The sequence below is a fragment of the Bos javanicus genome, chromosome 17, assembly GCF_032452875.1.
Source record: "Bos javanicus breed banteng chromosome 17, ARS-OSU_banteng_1.0, whole genome shotgun sequence".
NCBI classification, from domain to species: domain Eukaryota; kingdom Metazoa; phylum Chordata; class Mammalia; order Artiodactyla; family Bovidae; genus Bos; species Bos javanicus.
The window spans coordinates 53,319,150-53,341,953 of NC_083884.1; the positions used below are offsets into that span (position 1 = coordinate 53,319,150).

Sequence of the window (22,804 nt, forward strand, 5' to 3'; positions counted from 1 at the left end):
CAACATTGTAAAGCAATTACACTCTAATAAAAAATTAATTAATTAAAAACAAATAAAACCAACCTCAAGGTCTTCAGAGAGGAGAGAGGAATGGGTTGCCTTCTGGGCCATCTCCTGAAGCTGTAGTTGAGTCTTCTGAAGAGTACTCTGGCATTCAATTTGGTTCGATTCAAGGCTTTTTACCTTCTTTGTGAGTGACTTGATTATTTCAGTCCTTTTATGTAGTTCACCTGAGGGAGATTATTTTCAGGCAATGGTTTAAAAGTAAGGGTGCTAAGGAATCTTTCAAAGGTTAATTCTTCTTTGAAAAGTTTTTATTACGAAATGCACGATACTGTACTCTAGTCAAGACACCAGCGGCAACCCAGAGCCCTGTATGTCAATTCCTGAACAGTCTCTCCAATTCCCCACCTTCCAACCACCATCCTGAGCTTACTCATTTCCTTGTTTTTTATTACAGTTTCACTATCTTTGATCACATCCCTAAAGAGTTTAATTGTGGGAATTCTGTTTGCTGTTTTTCACTTAAGATTATGATTCTGTGAATTCTCTAGTGGTCCAGTGGTTAGGACTCTGCCCTTTCACTGCCAAGGGCACAGGTTTGATCCCTGGTCCGGTTACTAAGATCCCACAAGCTGCACTGCAAGGCCAAAAAATAAAGATGATGATCCTGAGATGTGTCCATGTGGCTGTGTAACTCCTCCTTGTGCACTGTCATTCCTACATAATAACATTATATGATCATGCCAACATTTACTTATACATTCTACTATTGATGATCATTTGGACTGTTTCCACTTCACAGCTATTATGAACGATGTTGCTCTGAATATTCTTGCATAAGCATCTTCATGCTTTTGCAAGAGCTCCTAAATAAAATGTGGTCCCTCAGACCAGCAGCACCAATATCAACTGTGAACTTGTTAAATATGCAGATTCTTAGGCCACAGACCTACTGTATCACAATCTACTTATTAGTAAGATCCTGAGGACTTCCCTAGTGGCTTAGATAGTAAGAATCTGCCTGCAATGCAGGAGACCTGGGTTGGATCCCTGGGTCAGGAAGATTCCCTGGAGAATGGAATGGCCACCCACTCCAGTATCCTTATCTGGACAATTCCATGGACATAGGAGCCGAGTGGGCTACAGTCCATGGGGTTGCCAAGAGTCGGACACGACTGAGTGACTAACACTTTCACTTCACTTTTAGGTAATTCACTTGCATACTGAAGTGGGAGTATTCTTCCAGAAGTGGAAATGCAGAGCCAAAGCTTGGTATATCTTCAACTTTACCAGAATGGTCACATGATTTTTCCAAAGTAGTTGTACTAATTGACTCTCCCACCAGCAGTCAATGAATCTTCCCTTGCTCCACAATTTTACCAGTACCTGGTATTTTTCGCCAGTCTGTTAAGTGTAAGAAGTCTCATTACGGTCTTAATTTTCGTTTTCATTTCCCTAATTTACGAGTGAGAACTTTTTTGTAAATTTATTGGCCAGTTTTCCATGAAATGCCTATTCAAATGTCTTGATCATTTTAAAACCAGATACTAATGGTTATACAGGCAGACCTCTGAGATATTGTAGGTTCAGTTCCAAACCACTGCAATAAAGGGAATATCATAATAAAGTGAATCACACAAATACTTTGGTTTTCCAGTGCATATAGAAGTTATATTTATATGGTAGTATATTGTATTCTATTAAGTGTGCAACAGCATTATTTCCAAAAATCAATGTGTACACCTTAATTTAAAAATACCTTATTGGGACTTCCCTGGTGGTCCATTGGTTAAGACTCTGTGCTTCCAATGCAGAGGGCACAGGTTTGATCCCTGGTCAGGGAACTTAGATCCCAAATGCCGCATGGCATGGTCAAAAATTAAAACAAAATTAAGTTTAAAAAATAAACAAATACTGCATTATATGTATATATGTGTGGGTGCATACAGTTAGAGTAAAATCAGATGGTCATCAGGAAATTGAAAAATTAATCATGTTTAGACTGTCACATTTACAGAATCCTTTGTGTAATAAAAGCAAAAAAAAAAGAAGGGGATATATGATTATCTCTCTTATTTTTTTTGACTGTGTCGGGTCTTAATTGCAGAACCCAGGTTCTCTGGTGGAGGCATGTGAGCTCGGTAGTCATGGCATGAGGGCTTAGTTGCCCCATGGCATGCAGGGTCTCAGATCCCCAACCAGAGATCGAATCCACATCCCCTGCATTGGATTCTTAACCAATGGATCACCAGGCAAGTCCCTACTTTTCTATAAACAGATCTAGTATCTCCTCCTCTAATACATTCTAGTAATATTAACATAGTCTGACTGTCAATAGAACAGTCAGATTTTAGGATAGCACCAAAAGGATGACAGTTAAAATATGGTACAAAGGGAAATTTTTGTAAGTCACTTTTGAGGTTACTGTAATTTTAAAAGATGACTGTTTTAAGTACTTGAGATCAAGTTCAATATCAAAAGTTTAAAATCTTTGAGTCAGTTCAAAAGGAATGGTCAGTTCAGTGGCATCTTTATTCATATTCTAGCTCAAAACTGATTTCCTTCAGGTTCGCTCTTGACCCTCCCTGTCTACTGGAGCTGTCTCAGCACTCTTTCTACAGTTAAGTATTAATACTTTGCTTGCCCTACTTTAATTCACATTTTGTTTGTCTGTCCTGCTGTGAATGTTCATGAAATCCTATCTTCAATTAAACTCTAGGACAGCAGGGACTGTGTTGAGATGTTCCTTCTCTATTTTTCTCATGAGCGCTTTCAGTATGTTGGCATGTACCCGCGCTAGATGGATGATGCTGAATGTATGTCTGACCTTCTAATTTGCTGCAACGTTCTTCCAAAGTCAACACTTTCTGCCGATCCTCTTCCCATGAAAGAAGTTGTCTCTGATGTACTGCAACCATATCATTGAGCTCTCTATCTCGATCTTTTAACTCTCCAATGAGCAGCTGCAGCTCTTTCCGTTGTTTCTCAATAGTGGAAATCTCAACCTCTGACCCGATGTTCTAAATATAGAAAGTAATTTCCAAACAATTATATTGGGTTGGCCAAAGGAATTTTAGGGCCAACTCAGTATCTTCTTTTCCTGCCAATTCAAGGTAGCAACTTGAATCAATAAATTTTATTTCTTGATTACAACATGGTGGCAAAACTATGTATATTTAACATATGCTAACATCTACTATACACTCTGTCTCTATCATTTTCTGTCATACCAAACACACTACTCTTAAAGAGCAGGACCAGCTGTAAAACCTCCATTGGTTAATCACAGATAAACCCATTTCTGCATTTTTTTTCTTTGCTGTCAACCCTCCTTGTATCAATCAACAATATTATCCCCCATCTTATACCCCCATCTAGCAATTCTAGAACAATTAAGTAAAGGGAAACAGGAAGTAAATATTGTTTAAATATAACTGGTCCAAATTCAACATACCTACTTAAAAACAAATTTTGTAAAGGAAAAATTTCAAACATACAAAGAAGATAAAAGAACAGTATAATGAACTCACATTTGCTCAGTAGCTAGGTCTTACTACTATCAAAAATTTTGCAATGTTTCAATCTTCCTTTTTCTTTTTGTGGTTGATAAAAAAATGTATTTTACTTTTAGATACTTTGGTATGCCTCTCTAAAAATGAACATTTTTATATAGCCAAGATGCCATTTTCATGCCTAACAAAATTATCTACAATAATTTCTTTTAGGCATACATCATTTCAAAATCTAGTGCAGTCAAGTTGGTCTCAGCTAAGTGGGAATCCAGAATGAGCCACTTGGTGGCTCCAAGACCTTGGGCAAGTTACTTAACTTTCTTAACCCTTAGTTTCTTTGCTGTGAAATGGTAGTAACACTATTTCGATTTCTTAGTCATGTGGATTAAGCAAGATAAGGTCTGTAAAGCACTTCCCATTGTGTCATTAAAATGACACACTATTGTGTCTTTAAAAATCAATCAACAATTAAATCTAAAAGAGAAATGGAAAATTTTTTCCAGCCAACCTGAGGATTGTAACCTGGGAGACAGTCTTTCAAAAAGCTCTGAGAACCATTCTGCCTGTAAGATGTCAAAACACAGTTACATATGTTTTCAAAACAAAGCATTGAAAATACATCAAAATAATACATTCACCTTTACACAGTTCAGATTTGCACAGACAAGGCAAGTGGTGGGTCATTGTGACCCCTTACATGATTGAAAAAGGAATGCTATCTACTAAGAAGTTGCTTGCTAGTTCTAAGGAAAAAAAAAAACACCTTTTTTTTTTGTAAGCAGGCATTCCTATGTCTTCTAAAGGGATCTAGTTAATGTATAAGGGGAATGCACAATACACATGAGGGTGTGGCTCAAAGTGTAGAGAAAATTTTATGTTAAAATTTTCATGTCCTGCCTTAATAAAATTTTGTTCCATCATAACCGATCAACAAACATTAGCTATTATTAACAAATTATCAGCTAGGCTGTAAGTCACATTCTGAAGTATGGCACTGTCCCCATCTATGAACTGAAGAACTAAAAAACAAAAAACTGAATCACTATGCTGCACACTGAAACTAACGCAATATTGTAAACCAATTATACTCCAATTTTAAAAAAAGGGTTACTGTTTACCAGAGACCCATGTACATCATTATTGCTTTCTGAATTATAAGAGTTGTAGAGAAATAATAATGACGAATTAATTACTTACTTACTAAACACAGAAAATGGAACTTGGAGTCAAGGAATTCCAAGCCATAAGACTTGAATTCCAGTCTTTGGTAAGCCATTTCACTCACTCATTCACTCAACCAATATTCTCTGGGCAGACCAGTCGCTTGGGGCATTGAGCTCGCCAGCCAGGAGCACGGATTCTAACACGGGAAACAACAATGGACCAAGTGTGCAGAACGCGTTCATTCAACCTATACGGACCAGATACATGCACATCTTGGGCAAGTTTACTTTCAAGACGTTTTGGGAAAACTGGTGATTACAGCGCTGCTCCACTTGCAGGTGGCTGGGAAGCAAGGGCAGGTAAGCGAGCAGGTGTATAGAGAAACAATCTGTAGATGCTCATTGATATATCGTTAAAAAGTGAGCACCGCGCCTGGGCTGAACACGTTTTCATTAAGGTAAGGAAACGGACGTGACGCTCCCCTGCGTCCTGGGTATTGTTTCACATTTTAAGCAGGAACGATTCCTGAGTAACCCCCATGCACGTTGTCCCAGAGGACTGCTCTCCGCTAGCCCTGGGACAAGCCGGCGGAAACCGGAGGCGCCGAGGGGCGGCCGCTCACCTGGCGCCCGGCCAGGAAGGAGGCCGAAGGGTTCATAGGTGTTTCCTCCACCCCCAGAGACAGTCGGTGTGCGCAGCGTCACCTTAGAAACGCCATCGGCGCGCCTGCCCGGAGCGGCGGGGGGCGAGCCCCGAACCCCGGAGCCCCGCGCCCTCGCCGGCCCAAGCCAGCCCGCCCAAACCGCCGACTCAGCGGAGCGCGCCCGGCCCGCTCGGCCTACGGCGTCGCCCAGGGGCCGCCCCGGCTCTCGCGAGACCCCACGGGGGGCTGGCTCCCTCCTGGCGCGAGCCGCGCCGCCATCCTGGCGTTTTGTTCTTGCAAGTCTGGAGACTCTCGAATGGTTTGTCTGGCGATGTAAAAGCCGTTACCCGCGGCCCGCAAAGAACCGCTCCTTCACCACTACCCAGAGAATGATGGAACAAATGAACGGCCGTCTCTCACATCGTCCTGGCCTATATATGACCAGCTGCTTACAGACTCGCATCTTTCCCTCCTAAACTGTGAGCGCTGTCGCCTTAGCTGCCCTGCACGTCCGGGTAGGGAGAACAGTCCGTACCTGGCATTCAAATGGATGGAGGCAGACGCCACCTCTGGTAGTAGTTGATAGTCAATTGCTGACCAGCCCCGCAGACAGTTCTAAACTGAGAAGCATAGATGAAGAGAGTAAAAAGTTTCGGGTTTTTTACTCTTGATGTAGCTCTTTTGTTAAATAACGAGGTACCCCTTGGGATGGGCGTGCACCCCCTGGTGTACATCAAATTACGAGATGCACCTTTTGGGGTAGACGTGATGCCTTAGGGTGGACGTACACCCATCCTGCTGCTCAGCCTGGAAGGGTGCTGTCCCTCTTGAGGGGTGCTCGGGCTGACTTCATCAGCCCCTGGATGACTTGATTCCTATTGTTAAATCAGTCCCTGTCCTAAGTCAGGTGATTCCCATTGATTCAGTCAACACCCTGTATTGTGTGACTCATATATTAAACCAACCCCTAAATCACGTGAGTCGCCGCTGATTAAATCACCTCCCTCAAATACTGTCACCCACCCCCCCCCCCCCCCCCCGTTAAATCGAGTCCTTAAATCGCCTAACGTTCATTAAACCAATGAAACATTTTAGGTTTCCTGACCCCCCCCCCAATTAAATCAATCTGCTTAACTCTTGGGACACACATTAAGGAGGAGATTGATTTAATTAGGGTCACTAAAATCACTACAGATGGTGACTGCAGCCATGAAATTAAAAGACGCTTCCTCTTTGGAAGGAAAGTTATGTCCAACCTAGATAGCATATTCAAAAGCAGAGACATTCCTTTGCCAACAAAGGTTCGTCTAGTCAAGGCTATGGTTTTTCCTGTGGTCACGTATGGATGTGAGAGTTGGACTGTGAAGAAGGCTGAGTGCCGAAGAATTGATGCTTTTGAACTGTGGTGTTGGAGAAGACTGGAGAGTCCCTTGGACTGCAAGGAGATCCAAGCAGTCCATTCTGAAGGAGATCAGCCCTGGGATTTCTTTGGAAGGAATGATGCTAAAGCTGAAGCTCCAGTACTTTGGCCACCTCATGCAAAGAGTTGACTCATTGGAAAAGACACTGATGCTGGGAGGGATTGGGGGCAGGAGGAGAAGGGGACGCCAGAGGATGAGATGGCTGGATGGCATCACTGACTCGATGGACCTGAGTCTGAGTGAAGTCTGGGAGTTGGTGATGGACAGGGAGGCCTGGCGTGCTGGGATTCATAGGGTCGCAAAGAGTCGGACACGACTGAGCGACTGATCTGATCTGATATTTACTAAAGCAGATTGAATCAGTGGGTGTGCTGTCCCCCTTGGGAGGGGCATACACTTCCCTGGGGTAAGTTAAATGATGATGTACCCCCATGGGGTAGAGGTGCACACTCTGAGGGTCCTGCCCCCTGGGAAGCAGGTGGTTGTGCACCCTGTGGGGGGGAGACCCTTGGCACTTTATCTTGACAATATTTACCATGTTCTGAGTTGAGATTAAGATTTTCTTGTCCTGTTCATAATCACTCCTTCCCCCTTTTTACTCATATAGGAACTGAACTATAAAAAAGTAATGCTTATTATATTTAATCTCTGGTCACCCACCCCTACTGCTTAACCCATAAGATGGCAGTGCTGGCAAGACAAATTCGTAATAGTATTTCAACTTTACTTTTGGTTGACTGTGAATTAGCAAAACACGCCCTCGTGTTCATAAAAGATAACCTGAACATGGAAAAAACAAATTTAAAATTTCTTACCTTGGAGCTTCCCTGGTGGCTCAATGGTAAAGAATCGGTAAAGAATCCGCCTGCCAACGCAGGAGACACAGGTTCGATCCCTGTTCGGGGAAGACCCCACATGCTGCAGAGCAACTAAGCCTGTGCACAACTATCGACCCTGGGCTATAGAGCTGGGGAGCCACCACCACTGAAGACCATGCTCCACAGCAAGAGAAGCCACCGCAATGAGAAGCCTGCAAACCAAAACTAGAAAGTAGCCTGCACTCTCAACTACAGAAAAGCTCTTGCAGCAATGAAGATCCAGCACTGCCAACATTTTTAAAAAGAAAAAAAAAAAATCTTACCTTGAAACTTTACTGATTTGGATGACACCTGTCTCCTTAGGATAGGCTCATGTTCAGGAGAACCAACAAGGCAATGCCTTAGAGTTAAAAAATCAAGAAAGCAAATGCTGACGAATTGTTAAATGACCTATCAATAGATGACTATGCAGTAAGTTGTGGTGGTGGAATGAGAAAGATGAAAAGGAATGTGGTTGAATGTCAATTTTCCAAGTGAGGAACATTTTAACTCACATGCTTCTCAAATTTCACTTTTGTAAAATTTGGGAGTTTTAGGAAGCCCTAAAATGTCATTCTTTACCAGGCAATCACATACCTAATATTCACTTTAAAAGTACAAGTATAGAAGCAGTAAGAAATGAGGCTCATTTTTATGAGTTATGGTTGCTAAGTACCAATTGGATGTGGTTAAGAGGGTTATTATGACTAGTTGCAAATCAAAAATCTTAGTATTTTAAGGTAAAAAATCTTTAAAGAGAAAATATAAGAATTAAACAGCATCTAGTTATACATTAATTCAAACTGATGAACTCTACAGACTCATTCCAGTTTCTCTACCATATTTCCTAAGTAAAGACATTTAAGTAAATAACAGAACCTAAAAGGTATAAACTGTTTTTAAAAAATTGTTATTTATTAATTTTTAAGAATGAGAAAGCTACCATGGATTATACCTAAGTGACAGCTGACTTAATGTTATTTAACAACTAAAAAGGAATTTAAAACCATATATTGCCAGATGTTTTTTAAAAATAAGACACTACATACCAAAACTGTATTTGTATTTGAAGTTGCCAGCTTAATCATTGTAAATCTCTTACACATATTATAAAGCTGTTTAAAGTATTCTTTTTGCTAAAAATACTAGATTGTGAAAGTATTTACATAATAAAAGTATATACAGAATGTATGAATTCAACTCAGTCCTTGAACTATATATATATATATATATATATATATATATATATATATATATTTTGTGTGTGTGTGTGTGTGCGTGTGTATGTGGCCATGCCATGAGGCTTGTGGGATCTTAGTTCCCTGACAAGGGATTGAACCCAGGCCACAGCTGTGAAAATGCTGAGTCCTAACCACTGGACAGCCACAGAATTCCCCGTGAACAATAGGTTTTAATCAGAGATTAAATAGTTGCATTTTAAATTTCAAGTCAAAGAAAAAGATTCACACATATACACAAGGACAGTTTTAATCCTGCATTTTCCTGCAGTAACATCCACTGTGGCTATAAATGGACTGAAACTGCATTTGCCAATAACTGTGAACATTAAGAATCTTTACATGAAGTCACATGTGTTGATACAAGCACATAGACATCTTCTAGCACCAACAAAATACATACATAACACATATCAAGTGGTCTTAATGGATAAATTTGCTTCATTAGATAATTTTAACTAAACTCACAGTTAATGCAGAATTTCATTTTCTTAATTTACATCTTTATTTATACATTCTTCCTAATGTTTCAATTACTCAAAAACCCACTCATTCATTCAAGATGGTATTCTGCATGGCAACAGACAATGGGTTCTAACTTTCTTAAAGGTGTTGACAGCAACTTAAAATACCACTGAGTCTTCTTTCCAATTTGTAGCACCAGACTTAGGACCTTTATAAAAACAGTTTAAATTCATTTAATATATTCATTAAGATTCATTGTCACTGCTTCTCTTCCGAGAAAAACACATTTCAATTGCTGCTTTCCAGACTATACTGAGCAATGGTGTATATTATTTTCAAATGACTAGCAGAATTTCACTCACATAAATTTACAGCCAGAACAAGAACTCAGGCTCTCTGAATGGTTGTCCACTCAAGATGATGAAAATAATGTATAACATGGATTTGGGTGTCTGACCTCCTACTTACCATTATCAAACACCTTTCCAAGTATTCTTAGAAAGTATTTTAAAATATATGCAAATATCCTACCATATGATATACCATTATTTCTTTAACCATTTCCCAACTGTGCATTTATAATCATTTGCAATTTTTTAAATATTATGAGTAGCACTGTGATGAACACCCTCATCCATAGTTTTAAGCAAGACATTATATCTTTAGGATAATGCCAAAGAAGTGGGTCAAACAGTGCAGATGGTTTTAAGGCTTTTAATATACTTTACCAAATAATCTCCACAACAGCTTAAACAACTGTTACCAACAATATGTTAATATGCCCACAAAGTGAACTTGGTTGGTGACCATGAAGCAAATTCAACCATAGATCCATGAGATACTCAAGCATCTCAAAACTACCACACCAAATAAGCAAGGAGAGTTATTACTGGTGATGAAGCCAAATTCAAATCTTTAAAATATCACTCAGATAAAAAAAAAATCATTTTTGATTAAATTGTGATTATTTTAAAATAATCAACAGAAAAGCTTTCCACAGAAAATCTAGTTTTTCCAAAAATAAAGTTAAAAAGAAAGAGAAAAGTCAGTACCAAACGACCAAAATTTTTTATTTGACTAAATTCTATCTCATGCATAAGCATGACAGTCTCTCCTATTTATTAGACTTTGGCAATTAAAAAAAAAAAAACAACACCCAAAAACAAGCAGCCTCGTACAGAACAGTGACAATTCAAAGGGCGAGGGGTAGGCTACAGTTTTACTGTAGGATAAATATATATATTTTTAAAAGGCCTCTCTCCCTTTGGCCACATCAACAATCAGTTCAGATCATTAAATACAGACACATTTTCAAAATCACTTCTTCACTTCTCCAAGATCTTCAATGCTATCATCATCCACCTATAAAACACAAATAATTACATTTCATGAGCTGTGCTTAGCAACTAACATGGAAGCAACGGCTTTAGTAATTTACTTCTATAGATGCGCAGGTTCCAAATACTCACCTCTGGCCATTTTTCCTGAATGACATCAATAATATCATCTGTAAAGTCTCCCTGAATGATGATTTCATCCTCCCCTGTTACTGAGGCACCACAGGAGAATTTCTGAGCAAAAAATCTTTGTGCTTCTTTAAGATCAATTTCTGTTATTTTAAAAAAAGAAACAGTGAGACTATAATTGGAATCATATGTCAAAGATATTTTTCCATTTTGAAATGTAATCTGCATTTTAAATTCATAAAACAGATCATATTAATGGGTTTCATGTTCCTTTCAGAACAGTAATTACAAACTACCCATAGGCAGTCATCTGAACAATGTAATATTTTTAAGGTCAGATAAAGCCTCAGTACATAAATATAAGATCATCCATACTATTCCTGATTCATATAGTAAGACCAAAGAAAATCCAGGAACACATGAATTCCAACATTACATATACACTTCCAAGTAAATGAAGTTCTTGTGGTTATCCCTTTTTACAAAGGAAGACACTCCACCACTAACCACCTTCCCTCCCCTGCTACTGTCATCCGGAGGGGACAGGTCATTTTGAAACTGTTTGGCTACTGAGACTGGGAGGCAAAGTGAAGCAGTGCTGGTAGACCTGCTCAGGGAAACCTGTCCAGCCCTCATTCTAGATAACATGTGCACAAGCAGAAATTCTGGAATGGAAAAAGTCAAACCAGTCACCTCTGCAAAAGATTTTTAAAATTTTAAATTTGACTATAGTTAGAAGTCCAAAATCTCATTTTGTATCCTTCTTAGCAAAAAACAGAACTGTAAAATTTTCATGATAATAGATTAAAAAGAGAGAATGAAATGAATTAATGAATAAAATTCACAAATTTTAAACATACTTATGCTTGAACTCACCAAAAGTTGCAAGGCCACACACTCTTGTTACATATTTCTTCTTTGCTCTGGGAATTTTGGCTATCGTAACCTTTTGTGGTACAGTTTTCTTTTTCTGTTTTATTTGACCCCTTCCACCTTTATTTATTAAGAAACAGTTCAGGATTAGTTGTTTTATCATAAATAGAGAATACTATCTTTAAATATACTGATTTTCAAAAGGTATAAAATATTCATTTCTAAAGTTTCTTTTTCTAGTACAAAATTCATAAACACATGCATGAGCATTCATTCAGTCAATACATAGTAAGTAGTATGTGCTGTGCACTGCACTAAGGGCTGAGGACACAAAGACGAAGAGAACAAAAACACAGTCCCTGTCCTCCAGAGGCTCTCAGTCCAGGGCAAGGAGAGAACAGGTTAAATTACAGCAATCTGGTATATACTGAAATAGGATCCATGAACACAGCACTACCATAAGCTCTGCAGAGGAATGGCTACTCTACTTCCAGAGGACAGAAAAAGTTTCCCAGAGAAAGTGGCATCTAAGTGCCTGCAGAATAAGTCCATTTGAAGGGAGAAGGGCTGGTGGAGATATAAAAAAGGAAACAGACAAGAAAGGATGCTGTAATTGAGAACTACGCTTTGTCTTTTGGTGTGTGTACTAGGAAAGTAGGATTTATTGGTTGGCCTAGTAAGGAAAAGACAGTGCCAAGGCTCCCTTGAGTGCAGGGCCCACCACTTGTCCAGGGGGCCACGGTTAGGGTTGTACTCGCCCCCACAACCATCTGGGAGAAGCCACTTTTCTGCCTCCATGTTTTCAAACTCATCCACATTAAACTTAGTAAATCCCCAATTCTTGGTGATGTGGATCATCTGGCATCCAGGGAACTTGAGCTTAGCCCTACAGAGTGCTTCAAACACATGCTCCGTATTCTGCAGCTTGGTATGGATGGACATAGCAACTTGACCAATGTGGACCCTGGCCACTGTGTCCTGGGGCTTTCCAAAGGCACTTCACATACCTGTCTGGAGCCTAAACTGGGGTGGTCCCATAGGCAATTGGTCTCCTTAGGGCGGATGCGAGTGTCCACTGGAAAGGGCTGTCTCCTTAGGGCGACTCATATAGGCCACAAGCTGAATACACTACAGAGGAGGTAGTGTACTGTTCACAACCATTGCACACTGAGCCCCCATGGGGAAAAGAGCATGGTTGGCTTAATTGGCTGCAAATACACTTGTCTGAAGGAAGCTTATGATATGTAGGAAAGAAAGCCAGATAGGCAAAGATTATATACCAGTCATTTAAGAACTAGTACGTCAAGCTGTTATATTGCAAAGAAAAGAACCCAGCAAACAAGTAACTATGCAGGAGTGAAACCACTGATTTATGGTCTGTCAAGATCATCATACGGTGTGCAGGGTGGGCCTGTGAAGAGCAATGAGAGAGAGGCCACTGAGGAGGCTTCTACATTAGTTCAGGCAGAAATTAATCAAAATCTAAATAAAGCAGTACCAACAGCAATGGACACTAGGTACAGAATAAACAGAGGAAGGAGACGAAATCACAGAATTCAGAACGGATTGAAAGGGGCAAAAAGAAAGAAGCCAAGATGGGTCTCAAGTTTTTGGCTCAAATGATTGGATAAACTGTGCTGTCATTAATCAAAGTGAACAAAACAAAAGATGCAGATTCAGGACTTAAGTGAAGTGCTGTGTTTGAAGTGCCTATGGGACTATGCACATTTCTAGTCTAGAGACATGATCCAGGACTAGATTTGGGAGTTCTAAGTGCAGAGTGGGGGCAAAAGTTAAGGATGCAGAAGAATCATCCAGGGAGGATATGCAGAATGAGAAGGTAAGTGCACAGAGTCCTGGGAAACACCATTTTTTAAAGGGACAGAAGGGAGAAGTCTGCACAGAAGCCTGAGGAGAAAGGCAAGCAGAATGAGGGAGCAAGCACAACACTTCAGAAAGGAGTATTCAAACGCTCTCTCACCACTGAGCAACCACCCAGCCATTTGTGACCCTTGTCAGAGGAGTTTCAATGGCATCAAAGTCAAGTAAGGATGGACTGAGGAGTGAAGGCTCAATGACTGAACTGAAAGGAGGATAGCTGAGTCTAGTCTTAGCAAGAAGTCTAGCTAAGAAGGGAATGGGAAGGAGAATATGGCAAAGAGAGACACGAGTTCTTGGGGGAATGTTTTTTGTTTTAATGAGAAGTCCTAGAAAATATTTATAAGCTGATTTTAGTCATGGGAGAATTAATTCAGGAGGAAGAAACAGGCAGGGATAGGATACAAGGCACGAGAAATTCATTTTAGAAGGAGGAGAGGTAGACAAGTATATTCATCAGTTGTGAAAAGAAAAATTCAACTGAGCTGCCAGTAATAAGGAGAGAACAAAATCTTTTATAAATGTCCTCACTCTAATTAAATAGAATACATAAGATATTTTTATAAGGTAACAAAGTTTTTAAGTCATAAACAAGCCGGCTGGCTTTTTTTATGTATATACATGGCAAATGAAGCATGTTTCCTTGGGTCCAATTTACTGATAGAGACCAAATCATAGGAAACCCAGTCATCCTGAGAACGATCCTGTACCCCTCTGTATGGTATTCACATAGAAGGCAGTAACAGGAAGATGTTCCTCAGTTTGGGAATGCTTTCATTTCTTATTTCTTCTAGTGGTTGTTGTTGTATAGTTGCTAAGTCATGTCCAACTCTTTGGCAACCCCACGGACTGTAGCCCGCCAGGCTCTTCTGTCCATGGGATTTCCCAGGCAAGAATACTGGGATGGGTTGCAATTTCCTTCTCAAGGGGATCTTCTCGACCCAGGGATTGACCCCACATCCCCTGCGTCGGCAGGCAGATTCTGAGCTTTCTGGGCAGCCCTCTTCTAGCGGTATGTTTGTATAAGTCAAATCATGCCTCACCTCTCTTTTGTTTTTTCTTCTCTTCCTCTTCCCCTGCTGTTCCTTGACCCTCACTAATTCCAGCTTCTTGTTTGGGTGAATTTTCTAGATGTAAAAACAAAACCCTTATAAGCACTGACATCACTTCATGCTAACATTAAGAAATTACCCCTGAGAAACCTCATACACAAATAAGGTATTTTTTTTTTTTTTTTTTTAATTGAAGGATAATACCTTTACAGACAAATAAGGTATTTTACCAACAAATGAGTGTAACATTTATAAAGTCAATGATTGTATTCCTGGACTCCTATCAGGCCTGATTCTGAAGTCATTATGGTTTAAGTGTATGGTGACATAAGCCACATTAAAGTAGCATAAAACCCTTAAGACTCCACAGGAGTGTTTAGCATCAAGCATACTGATTCTCTTAACAGAAAGCCTGATCCTGAATATGAAGATACATCTTAGGCAAGTCAGGGCCCACCAGGTAGACTGACTGTTACAACAGATTTGAGGGTGCTTATCCAATCACAGATGGACCATGTTGTCTCAGGGGTTGTGCCTCATGGAAAACTATCTGAAAATCAAAGCAGCAAATAGCAGGGTAACATTGGGTATACTTCGATAGCCCTGTTTCTGGCCCAGGGTTTCCCTTCTTCTGCTACTGCCTTCATTTTTACCAGTGTTGTACGAAAAGCTATCAATTTGCTAATTGAGGAAATCTGTCCTTCTGCAGTTTTCCTTACCTTTGGCTACAGCAACTCCATTCTAGTTGCTTTGGTCAGAAGTCCAGCTGGCTCTGTGGCTTTTCCTCACATCCCACATGCAACACATCAGGAGACCCTGTCAGGTCTACCTTCAAAACATGTCCAGAATCTGACCACTTCTCACCACCCCACTGCTACCATCCTGGACTAGGTGGTCATCCTCCTGACCCAATCACTGCAAGAGCCACCTACTTGATCTCCCTGCTTTGCTGCCTATGCCTCTCTTCAGTCTTTTTTTTTTTTTTAGCCATGCCACGCAGCATGTGGGATCTTAGTTCTTTGACCAGGGATTGAATCCGAGTCTCCTACATCCCTGCTCTGGAAGCCCAGTCTTAACCACTGGACCACCAGGGAAGTCTCTCTTTAGTCTATTTTCAACATAGCAGCCAAAGATGCTGTTTTAACAAAAGTCACACCTTATCATCACTCTTCTGCCCAAACTGCTCCAAAGGCTTCTCATCTCACTCAGAAAAGCCGAGACTCGCTCTTTAAGACACAGTCCTTTGTTACTTCTCTGACTTCATCTCCTACCTGCCCCTGACCACCCTCCCACCAAAAAAAACACAAAAAACCAAAGGCCTCCTTATATGCTGTATGTACTAAGTGGGTGTGCTATCTGCCTGGAAAATTCTTCACCCAGATATTCAAAGAACTCTCTCCCTCACTTATTTTAGGTCTTTGTTCAAATGCCATCTTTTATCTTTCAAGATTTCAAATTCTCTCCCCCAAAATTCTTATCTTTCTATTCCCTGATTATCATAATTTAATGTATTTATTTCATTTGTCTTGTTTTACTTATTTTGTCTCTCCCCCTATAATTTCCAAAGAACAGGTCTTTTGTTTACTGCTTTATTCTCAGCATCTAAGAGTATGTAGCATATAGCAGGCATACAAGAAATAATTTGTTAAGCGAATGAGTGAAAATATATGTCCCTAAATCATTTACTCTTCATTATATAAGAAAGTTGATATTTTGACCTATCCTATCCAGATTAGACTCATGAAGTGGTCCGCGATTTTATGTAAGAAATCTTAATTAACCGAAGACCTTAAAACAGTTTTAAAGTCAATAGACATAGATATATAGAGTGATACAATTCTGTTCCTACTAGAGGACTTTTGTATCTTTAAAATAATGCCCTACATGCATCTGTTTCAGGTGTACAGGCTTTTATGAAAGAAAAAAAAATGTTCATACCTACAGTAAGTTTTGCAAACTCATTTGGAAAATTCTTCTCTAACCATTGTCTACATTTAGCAACATCAGGCATATATTCACAGTACTGGAGGGGGGAAAAGAACAAACTGAGTCACAACAGTATATTTTTAATCATTTTCATTAAAAAATCATTCCCTGTGCCTGCTATTTATAGAATGATAAAATCAACTACTCCCACCTAATGTCTCATCCACAGAAAATCTGTATTCAATCAGGAAATGTCCCATAAGAAATTAAAAATTAAAACACACCTCCTCACTGTAGCAATTTATTTCCTCTCCAACAAACAGAAGGGCAATTAGAAAAAGGAGGAAACAGACAAAAATAACCACAAGCATTTCTTGCTTCGGGCATATAGGCGTCTCATTTGTATGATCTGCCCACAGAGCCTGACTTAGAAGCTTATCAACAGAAAGCCTTACACATAATTTATGCTTTCTCTTCTCTGTTTGGATGTTAAACTTTGACTTTAAGGTTACTCTTGTTTTATTGGCTGACCATGAGTTCTGTGCAAAAATCCAAACTATGTATAGCCAAGTGCAAAAGATGCACACATATGACTCAAAGTCTAAAAAAAACAATCTGTAGGACCATAAAATCATTCTAAACCGAAGTTCTCTATAAAAGGTTGAAACTCTGCCAGCAAATGACAGAAAATGAAAAATAACAAAATGAAGTTCCCAAGCTAGCTATAAAATCAGTGACCTCAAGTTAAAAAAGAAAAAAAGAATTTGAAAAGAACTTACCTCTGTTGGTAATGAACAGACTGGGGAGATGGAGAGAAAAGATTTGAAAATATAAATAAATAAGTACACACACACAGGACTTATTTTTAATTTGACAAAATGCTTCATTTCTATTTTTCCCTATAACTTGTCTATACCACTTTTCAAATACTACCCCCATCATGTGCTTTTTTTGAGGTTAATGCCACATGGTTAATAGAGATACTATCTTGATTTCTTTTTTTGATCTAAAGAACAATGTCTCCTTCAGCTGCTAAAACATCAAACTATACTATCTGGCATGTCTTACGGTTTTACCACAACCACTTCAATGGGTTGGAAACTAAGCTAGGATGGGAACAATTACCCATGCAACAAAGCTTAAATGGAGCTGGTTATTTCTTTTGATAACTTCACTAAAACAGCCGCTAATTTTCGTTCATACGAACACATTTACAGACTTCAGTAGCACTTCTGCTACCATTTCTTTGCAATACAGTTTTCCTCTCCTTTTCATGTTATGCTATACAAGATCATGAAACTGAATTTCCTTCCTTCAAAGACAGGTTGGTTCAGTCTTGTCACTAGAAGCCTGCAAAGGCTAAGGGATTAAAAAAGACTCAAAGTTTCTCAATTTTAACTATGACTCTATTACTGGGTCAACTGCTTAATTTTTAAGGTGAGGAATGGACTGGTACAGTGGGCCCAACACCTTGAGGCTTGTGAGGGAGAGGACGGGTGGTACACCATTACTAGTAACAGCAATTACCATCTACTGGGCACATGTTTCATCATCACAACCCGATAAGTAAGAATTACCATGTTTATTATGATTGACAAAAATGAGACTTAGAACAAGTAATTCGTTTGCATCTGGTTAGAACAAGATTTGAACCCTGGTCTGTTTCTGAAGCTCATGCTCGTTTACTTAATTAAACCACAGAACCTATCAAGGCAATGCAGCAGTGTACCAGCCCATTATCGGTCTTTTATAGATGAAGCCCTGAAATAGGTTAAATAGCTCATCCAATGACAAAGGTGGTAATGTGGCAGAAACTATTCGATAAAATGCACCATCTATTTCAGTTTAGAGTTTCCTACTAAAGCTCTGTCTGCTTAACTAGAGCTCTCTGATCTTCACAGTTCAAGTTCAATCACTAGTAGGAACAGATATTCAGCCACACTTTCAGGATATAATTACAGGTTAAATACCATTATTGCAAACCCTAAAACCATAAAACTTTGTACACCATTTCAAATAATATTCAGTTCAGCAAAATTCTAATATGATGAAAAAAGTTGGACAAATCTTCCAAGTTCCATATTATTTGAGTCAATTTTCCTCCACAGATGATTTACTATTTGTAAACTATAGCTCTTCAATGAAAATAATGAGCAGTCACCAGCTTTATATCACTAACAACCTGACCTTATGTACTTGCTGATGAGATACGAAGAACAAAGTCCATCATCCATGAAACCTTCTGCTATGGCCTTCATGTTTGTGTCCCCTCAAAATTCACAATGTGGTGCTATTAGGAGATGGGGCCTTTGGAAGCATTATTTTATTTATTCTTTTCAACAGCCTGCTGAGGTAGGCTCTGTTATCCATTTTCTGGATGAGGAACTGGTCAAGGTCACTGGCCTGGCTTGGCCAATCCTGGCTACACCAGGATTCAAACTCAGACTGACTTCAGATTCTGAAGTCTCAGTCCTGCAGACAAATGTCTCCCTGGAAATGACCCCATCCACATACCCTTGTTTCTCACTATATTTCAACCAGCATTCTGCACCAATTAGCTCCTTTTTTCCCCCCTACCCTAAAATACCACATTAAACCTTGCCCCCATACTGTTTTTGTGAATTCCTCCACCTTTCCTTGCAAATTCTACCTATTACGTAAGGTTTCTCACTTCACTTTCCCAGCTTCCCTTCGAACAAAGATCCCTCCTTTTCCTAAAATCCTAATTCATAGCTCTGGTCTTTTTAATTTAGCATTGAATATTACCTAAGTCCTTCTCCTACAACCAGACCTTAAACTCCTTGATGAAAAGGTAATCTTGTCTCCATCCTAGTGCCTGGAGTATCAATACAAACTAGGGAAATAAAAATAAACCTTTCTCAAAAAGGTTAGGGACCTCTGGTGACTACTGGTGAAATATCACTGGGTTAGATGCATACTTAGTGTGGTTATTCAAAGCCATCTCTGGAGTGACATAAGCAATTGAAGAGGATAGCTTTCACATACTGTATTTCATTAATTCTTTCTTCTTTTCACTTTTATAGGGATGTATCCCATAATTATGGCATGTCAATCTTAACATATTTTTCTTTCTCAGTGGAACCTAAAATAATGGTGCCTCTTATAACATATGGAGACTTAGATTCAATGAATTAGGATACAAAGAACAGTAACTCGTAACTACATCTGACAAGCAAGGATGAATAAACTAAACCAGTATACTTTTTTAATAAGAGCACTTACTGTATCATGTTCTTGAATTCATTGCTGAACCAGCTTTATAGGAATTATCTGACTTCAGATGTAATCACCATCTTTATTTTACAGACCTTAAGAAACAGATCTCTAACCCTTAGTGAAATCAGGTAACTTGCCCAAGGTCACAGAGCTAGAATAAAGCAGGAGCAGCTGGTAATGCCCAAGGTAAGGATGCAAACCCTGGTCCATGATGCCAAAGTCAACCTTACATAAAGTTCCCCTGCCTACTCTCTGGGATATTTTATACTCATTTTATTTTCTTAATCAAAGATAGTAAATAAATGATGAGTTGATACAATTTTTCAACTCAGTGACAACACCTCTCCTTTTATAGTAAATTCCAGAAGAAATCTCTATTACATTCACAGAAGGTAAGGTCCACAAGAACAATGACTTCTCCTAACTTATTCATTATTCAGTTTCCAGCACACAAAACAGTTAGGCACATAGTAAGTAGCCAAAAATATTTACTAAAAAAGATAATATTTACTTGCCCTTTACTTTACTGTCGTATGTCTTCAAATTTTTCTGAACCTTTCCAAGATGCTAGGAAAATTAGTTATTTCCAATTAACAAATATTTCTGAATTGAAAATGAGGAAACACAATCAAAGGGAAAAAAAACCCTGATCCACATTTTATTAATCAGACCAAGGACACTTTCCCACAACTGTCCTACTGCCCATCATTCCAGCCTCATCATCTTCCACTTATTATTACACTATTTCTACACTACACACTATACTCATACAAAACTCCTTATTTCTCCACAGACAAGCTTTCCTTACACAACTATTCACTTGATCTAGGATGCACTTTCCCACTCCCTCATCCAGTCATCCCTTAAGAGTCAATTATCTTACAAGAAGCCCAATTTTAACAGCCAGACTGGAAAGTTACTTTGGGCTGGAATAATCTATTTACACATGTCTATTCCAAGTGGACTGAAAATTTCTCCAGGCCAAGTAGCAAGACCCACATCCCACAGGTTGGGAAAATCTGTTCATCCATGCCTCCTCTTCCCCAATTCCCAAGTAAAGACTCACCAAATGACAAAGATGAAAAAATTACTTGGACCAAATGTGAAGCCACTGATCATAACGTATAAAAATACGGTGAGTGAAAGCCATTTTCTGCCTTCCAACACTTACCTCCACAGTAAAGGACTCGAAGTGGGTAATCTGCATCTAACTTGGTGTTGCTCCTCTGGTCTCCTCTGCAATCATGCCCACCGGATTCAGAAATGTCAGCAGCCATTTCAAAACCTGTCAGAAAAGAAAGTAACACAGCTTTACTATTTGGGACCAAGGCCCTGAGAGAAACACTGTTCAGGTGTAGCCTTGTCTTCCACTAGAAATCCCCCCACCCCAAATCTGTTTTAATTCTCTGCTGAATGAAAGGTAAGAAGCTGGATTCATAAAATATGAGTAATTCTGGGCACACCATTTTCCAGGTCTACAGGAAAGCGAGCGACAACACTGAGATTCATAGCAAATGGACCATGACAACGCAGCGGAGGGGGGCGGGGGGCACCGGTGGAAGAAGCAGCAATGGGAAAAAAAGGATGGGGATAGTGACCTCGGTGGAGACAAGGCAAAAGGTTTGGGGGTGATTCGGAAGGGATGCAAAGTATAACAACAGAGAAAGGCCAAGAAGCAGCTGAAGAGGCTGGAAAAACCTACGAAGAGGGGGTGAAGAAGAGGTGGGTCGCCGGAGGCGCCCAGAGTGCCGGGTGTGGGGGCGGCTGGATGCCAAGAAAGGGACGCTTTAGAGTCGGGAGAGGGGATGGAAGTGAGAGAGGGCGGGGAGACCAGAGTCTGAGGAGATAGAATACGGGCGAAAGGACCAGAAAGGAGCAGAATGTAAGCGGACTAAAGCGACAAGAGCAGTCAGGTGTGAGGGCGCGACCTGAAGCGAAGGGGGCAACCCCGGGGACACCAGAGCGGCCCATGTGGGCGGGGGTGTGGAGACGCCCGGCCCGGCCCCCTTCCGCCGGACAGCACCTCAGCTTCCCCACGCTCTCTACAAGCTTCTCCGAGACGGGAGAGGCACGAGGGGTTATTACCCAGGCGGTCGCACAGCCTCCGCCGCCTCCGCTCCCGCCACTACCGCCAGCTGAAGCGACACATGCGATTCCTCTTCCCCAGCCAGAGCCGCCCGAGAGCGCGTCTACCAGCGGCGGTCCCGCGAGACAATAAGCCTTTATCGCGAGATTCAGTGGCCGCCGGGCGGCTGTCGCGAGAAGCCTGAAGGCTGGGGCGGGGAGGAATTGGAGAGCATGCGCATTTCGCTCAGGGGCGGGGCCAAGCAGCCTAGAGGCTGACAGCCAGTAGGCGGTGCTCGTTACCTGTGGGAGAGGGTGGGTGGTCCGCGGTCGCGGCGCGGAAGGGGGCGCTCTTTGGAAAGCGAAGACTGCTTACTGCTTACTCCTTCCTGCTTACTGCTGAGGCGGGGACGTGGCCGTGGCCCTGGGGTCTGGAGTGCATCCTTCAGTCCTGACTGACGTCCAGCCTATTGGATGTCATTCCTCCGCGGGGAGATTGCAACTGGAAAAGGCGTTTGGTTTAATTTCAACACCCTACCCTATATTGGCGGAATTCTTTTTAAAAAGACAGTGTCAATGCTATTCCATTTTTCTCATTGCACTGCAATCTCACCAACCTAACAACTATTTTCACAGCTTCCTGGTGTTTACTGATCCTTATATGTGTTTTAAACTGGAATTAAACTCTCCACATCACTGTAGACTAAAAAATTATTCACAACCTCAAGATTGAGAGTTAGGTTTTACTTGGCTGGAATTTTAGGGCTTCAAGCCTAGGAGGCAGCATCTCAAATTAACCCTGAGAGAACTGTTCTGGGGAGGGCAGAAGCCAGGATATATAGGTATTTTGCAGCAAGGAGCAGGTAGTCTGAAAATCAAAAGATTATTGTTAATTAAAGAAAATCAGGTATGTCAAGTAAAGAAATTAAGTGATTTTTCTGTGTATGAGCAGATGCAGTAGTCTGCTGCTGCTAAGTCGCTTCAGTCGTGTCCGACTCTGTGCGA

General features: G+C 40.4%; 2 protein-coding genes and 1 non-coding gene across 8 annotated transcripts in view; all 3 read right to left on the bottom strand.

The window, feature by feature from the left end:
* CCDC62 (coiled-coil domain containing 62) overlaps nucleotides 1-5,520 on the bottom strand; it is a 43,880-nt gene extending 38,360 nt beyond the window's left edge. For 2 of the 6 annotated variants that reach the window (XR_009730364.1, XM_061384680.1), the window contains exons 1-3: nucleotides 5,302-5,518; nucleotides 2,831-3,023; nucleotides 64-230 (exon numbers count right to left, since the gene is read on the bottom strand). Coding sequence is in view for 5 of the 6 variants with exons in the window: in XM_061384680.1 (XP_061240664.1) it covers nucleotides 64-230; nucleotides 2,831-3,023; nucleotides 5,302-5,337 (396 nt within the window). In the remaining variant the exon portion in view is untranslated. Of the gene's footprint in view, nucleotides 1-63; nucleotides 231-2,830; nucleotides 3,024-4,023; nucleotides 4,079-5,301 lie in introns of all 6 variants that reach the window. The other 4 variants (XM_061384682.1, XM_061384681.1, XM_061384684.1 and 1 more) reach the window with 4 other exon arrangements.
* Nucleotides 5,521-9,072: 3,552 nt separating this feature from the next.
* Nucleotides 9,073-21,943, bottom strand: DENR (density regulated re-initiation and release factor). The gene is made up of 8 exons (XM_061384687.1): nucleotides 21,821-21,943; nucleotides 20,907-21,020; nucleotides 17,278-17,297; nucleotides 16,511-16,595; nucleotides 14,564-14,647; nucleotides 11,646-11,762; nucleotides 10,773-10,912; nucleotides 9,073-10,665 (listed from the first exon to the last, which is right to left on the bottom strand). Exons 2-8 carry the CDS (start codon nucleotides 21,010-21,012, stop codon nucleotides 10,621-10,623), a joined length of 597 nt encoding a protein of 198 aa, XP_061240671.1. The 5' UTR covers nucleotides 21,013-21,020; nucleotides 21,821-21,943; the 3' UTR covers nucleotides 9,073-10,620.
* LOC133229282 (small nucleolar RNA SNORA70) lies at nucleotides 12,726-12,856 on the bottom strand. Its single transcript, XR_009730517.1, has one exon. It is a non-coding gene; the product is annotated as a small nucleolar RNA SNORA70 (small nucleolar RNA).
* Nucleotides 21,944-22,804: the final 861 nt, after the last annotated feature.

Coding starts and splice junctions, on each gene's coding strand:
- DENR (XM_061384687.1), bottom strand. CDS start 21,012: ATGGCTGCTGACATTTCTGAATCCGGTGGGCATGATTGCAGAGGAGAC. Junction 16,596..17,277: donor TCTGTTCATTACCAACAGAG/GTAAGTTCTTTT, acceptor TCCCCCCTCCAG/TACTGTGAATATATGCCTGA. Junction 11,763..14,563: donor GAAGAAAAAACAAAAGAGAG/GTGAGGCATGAT, acceptor TAATAAATAAAG/GTGGAAGGGGTCAAATAAAA.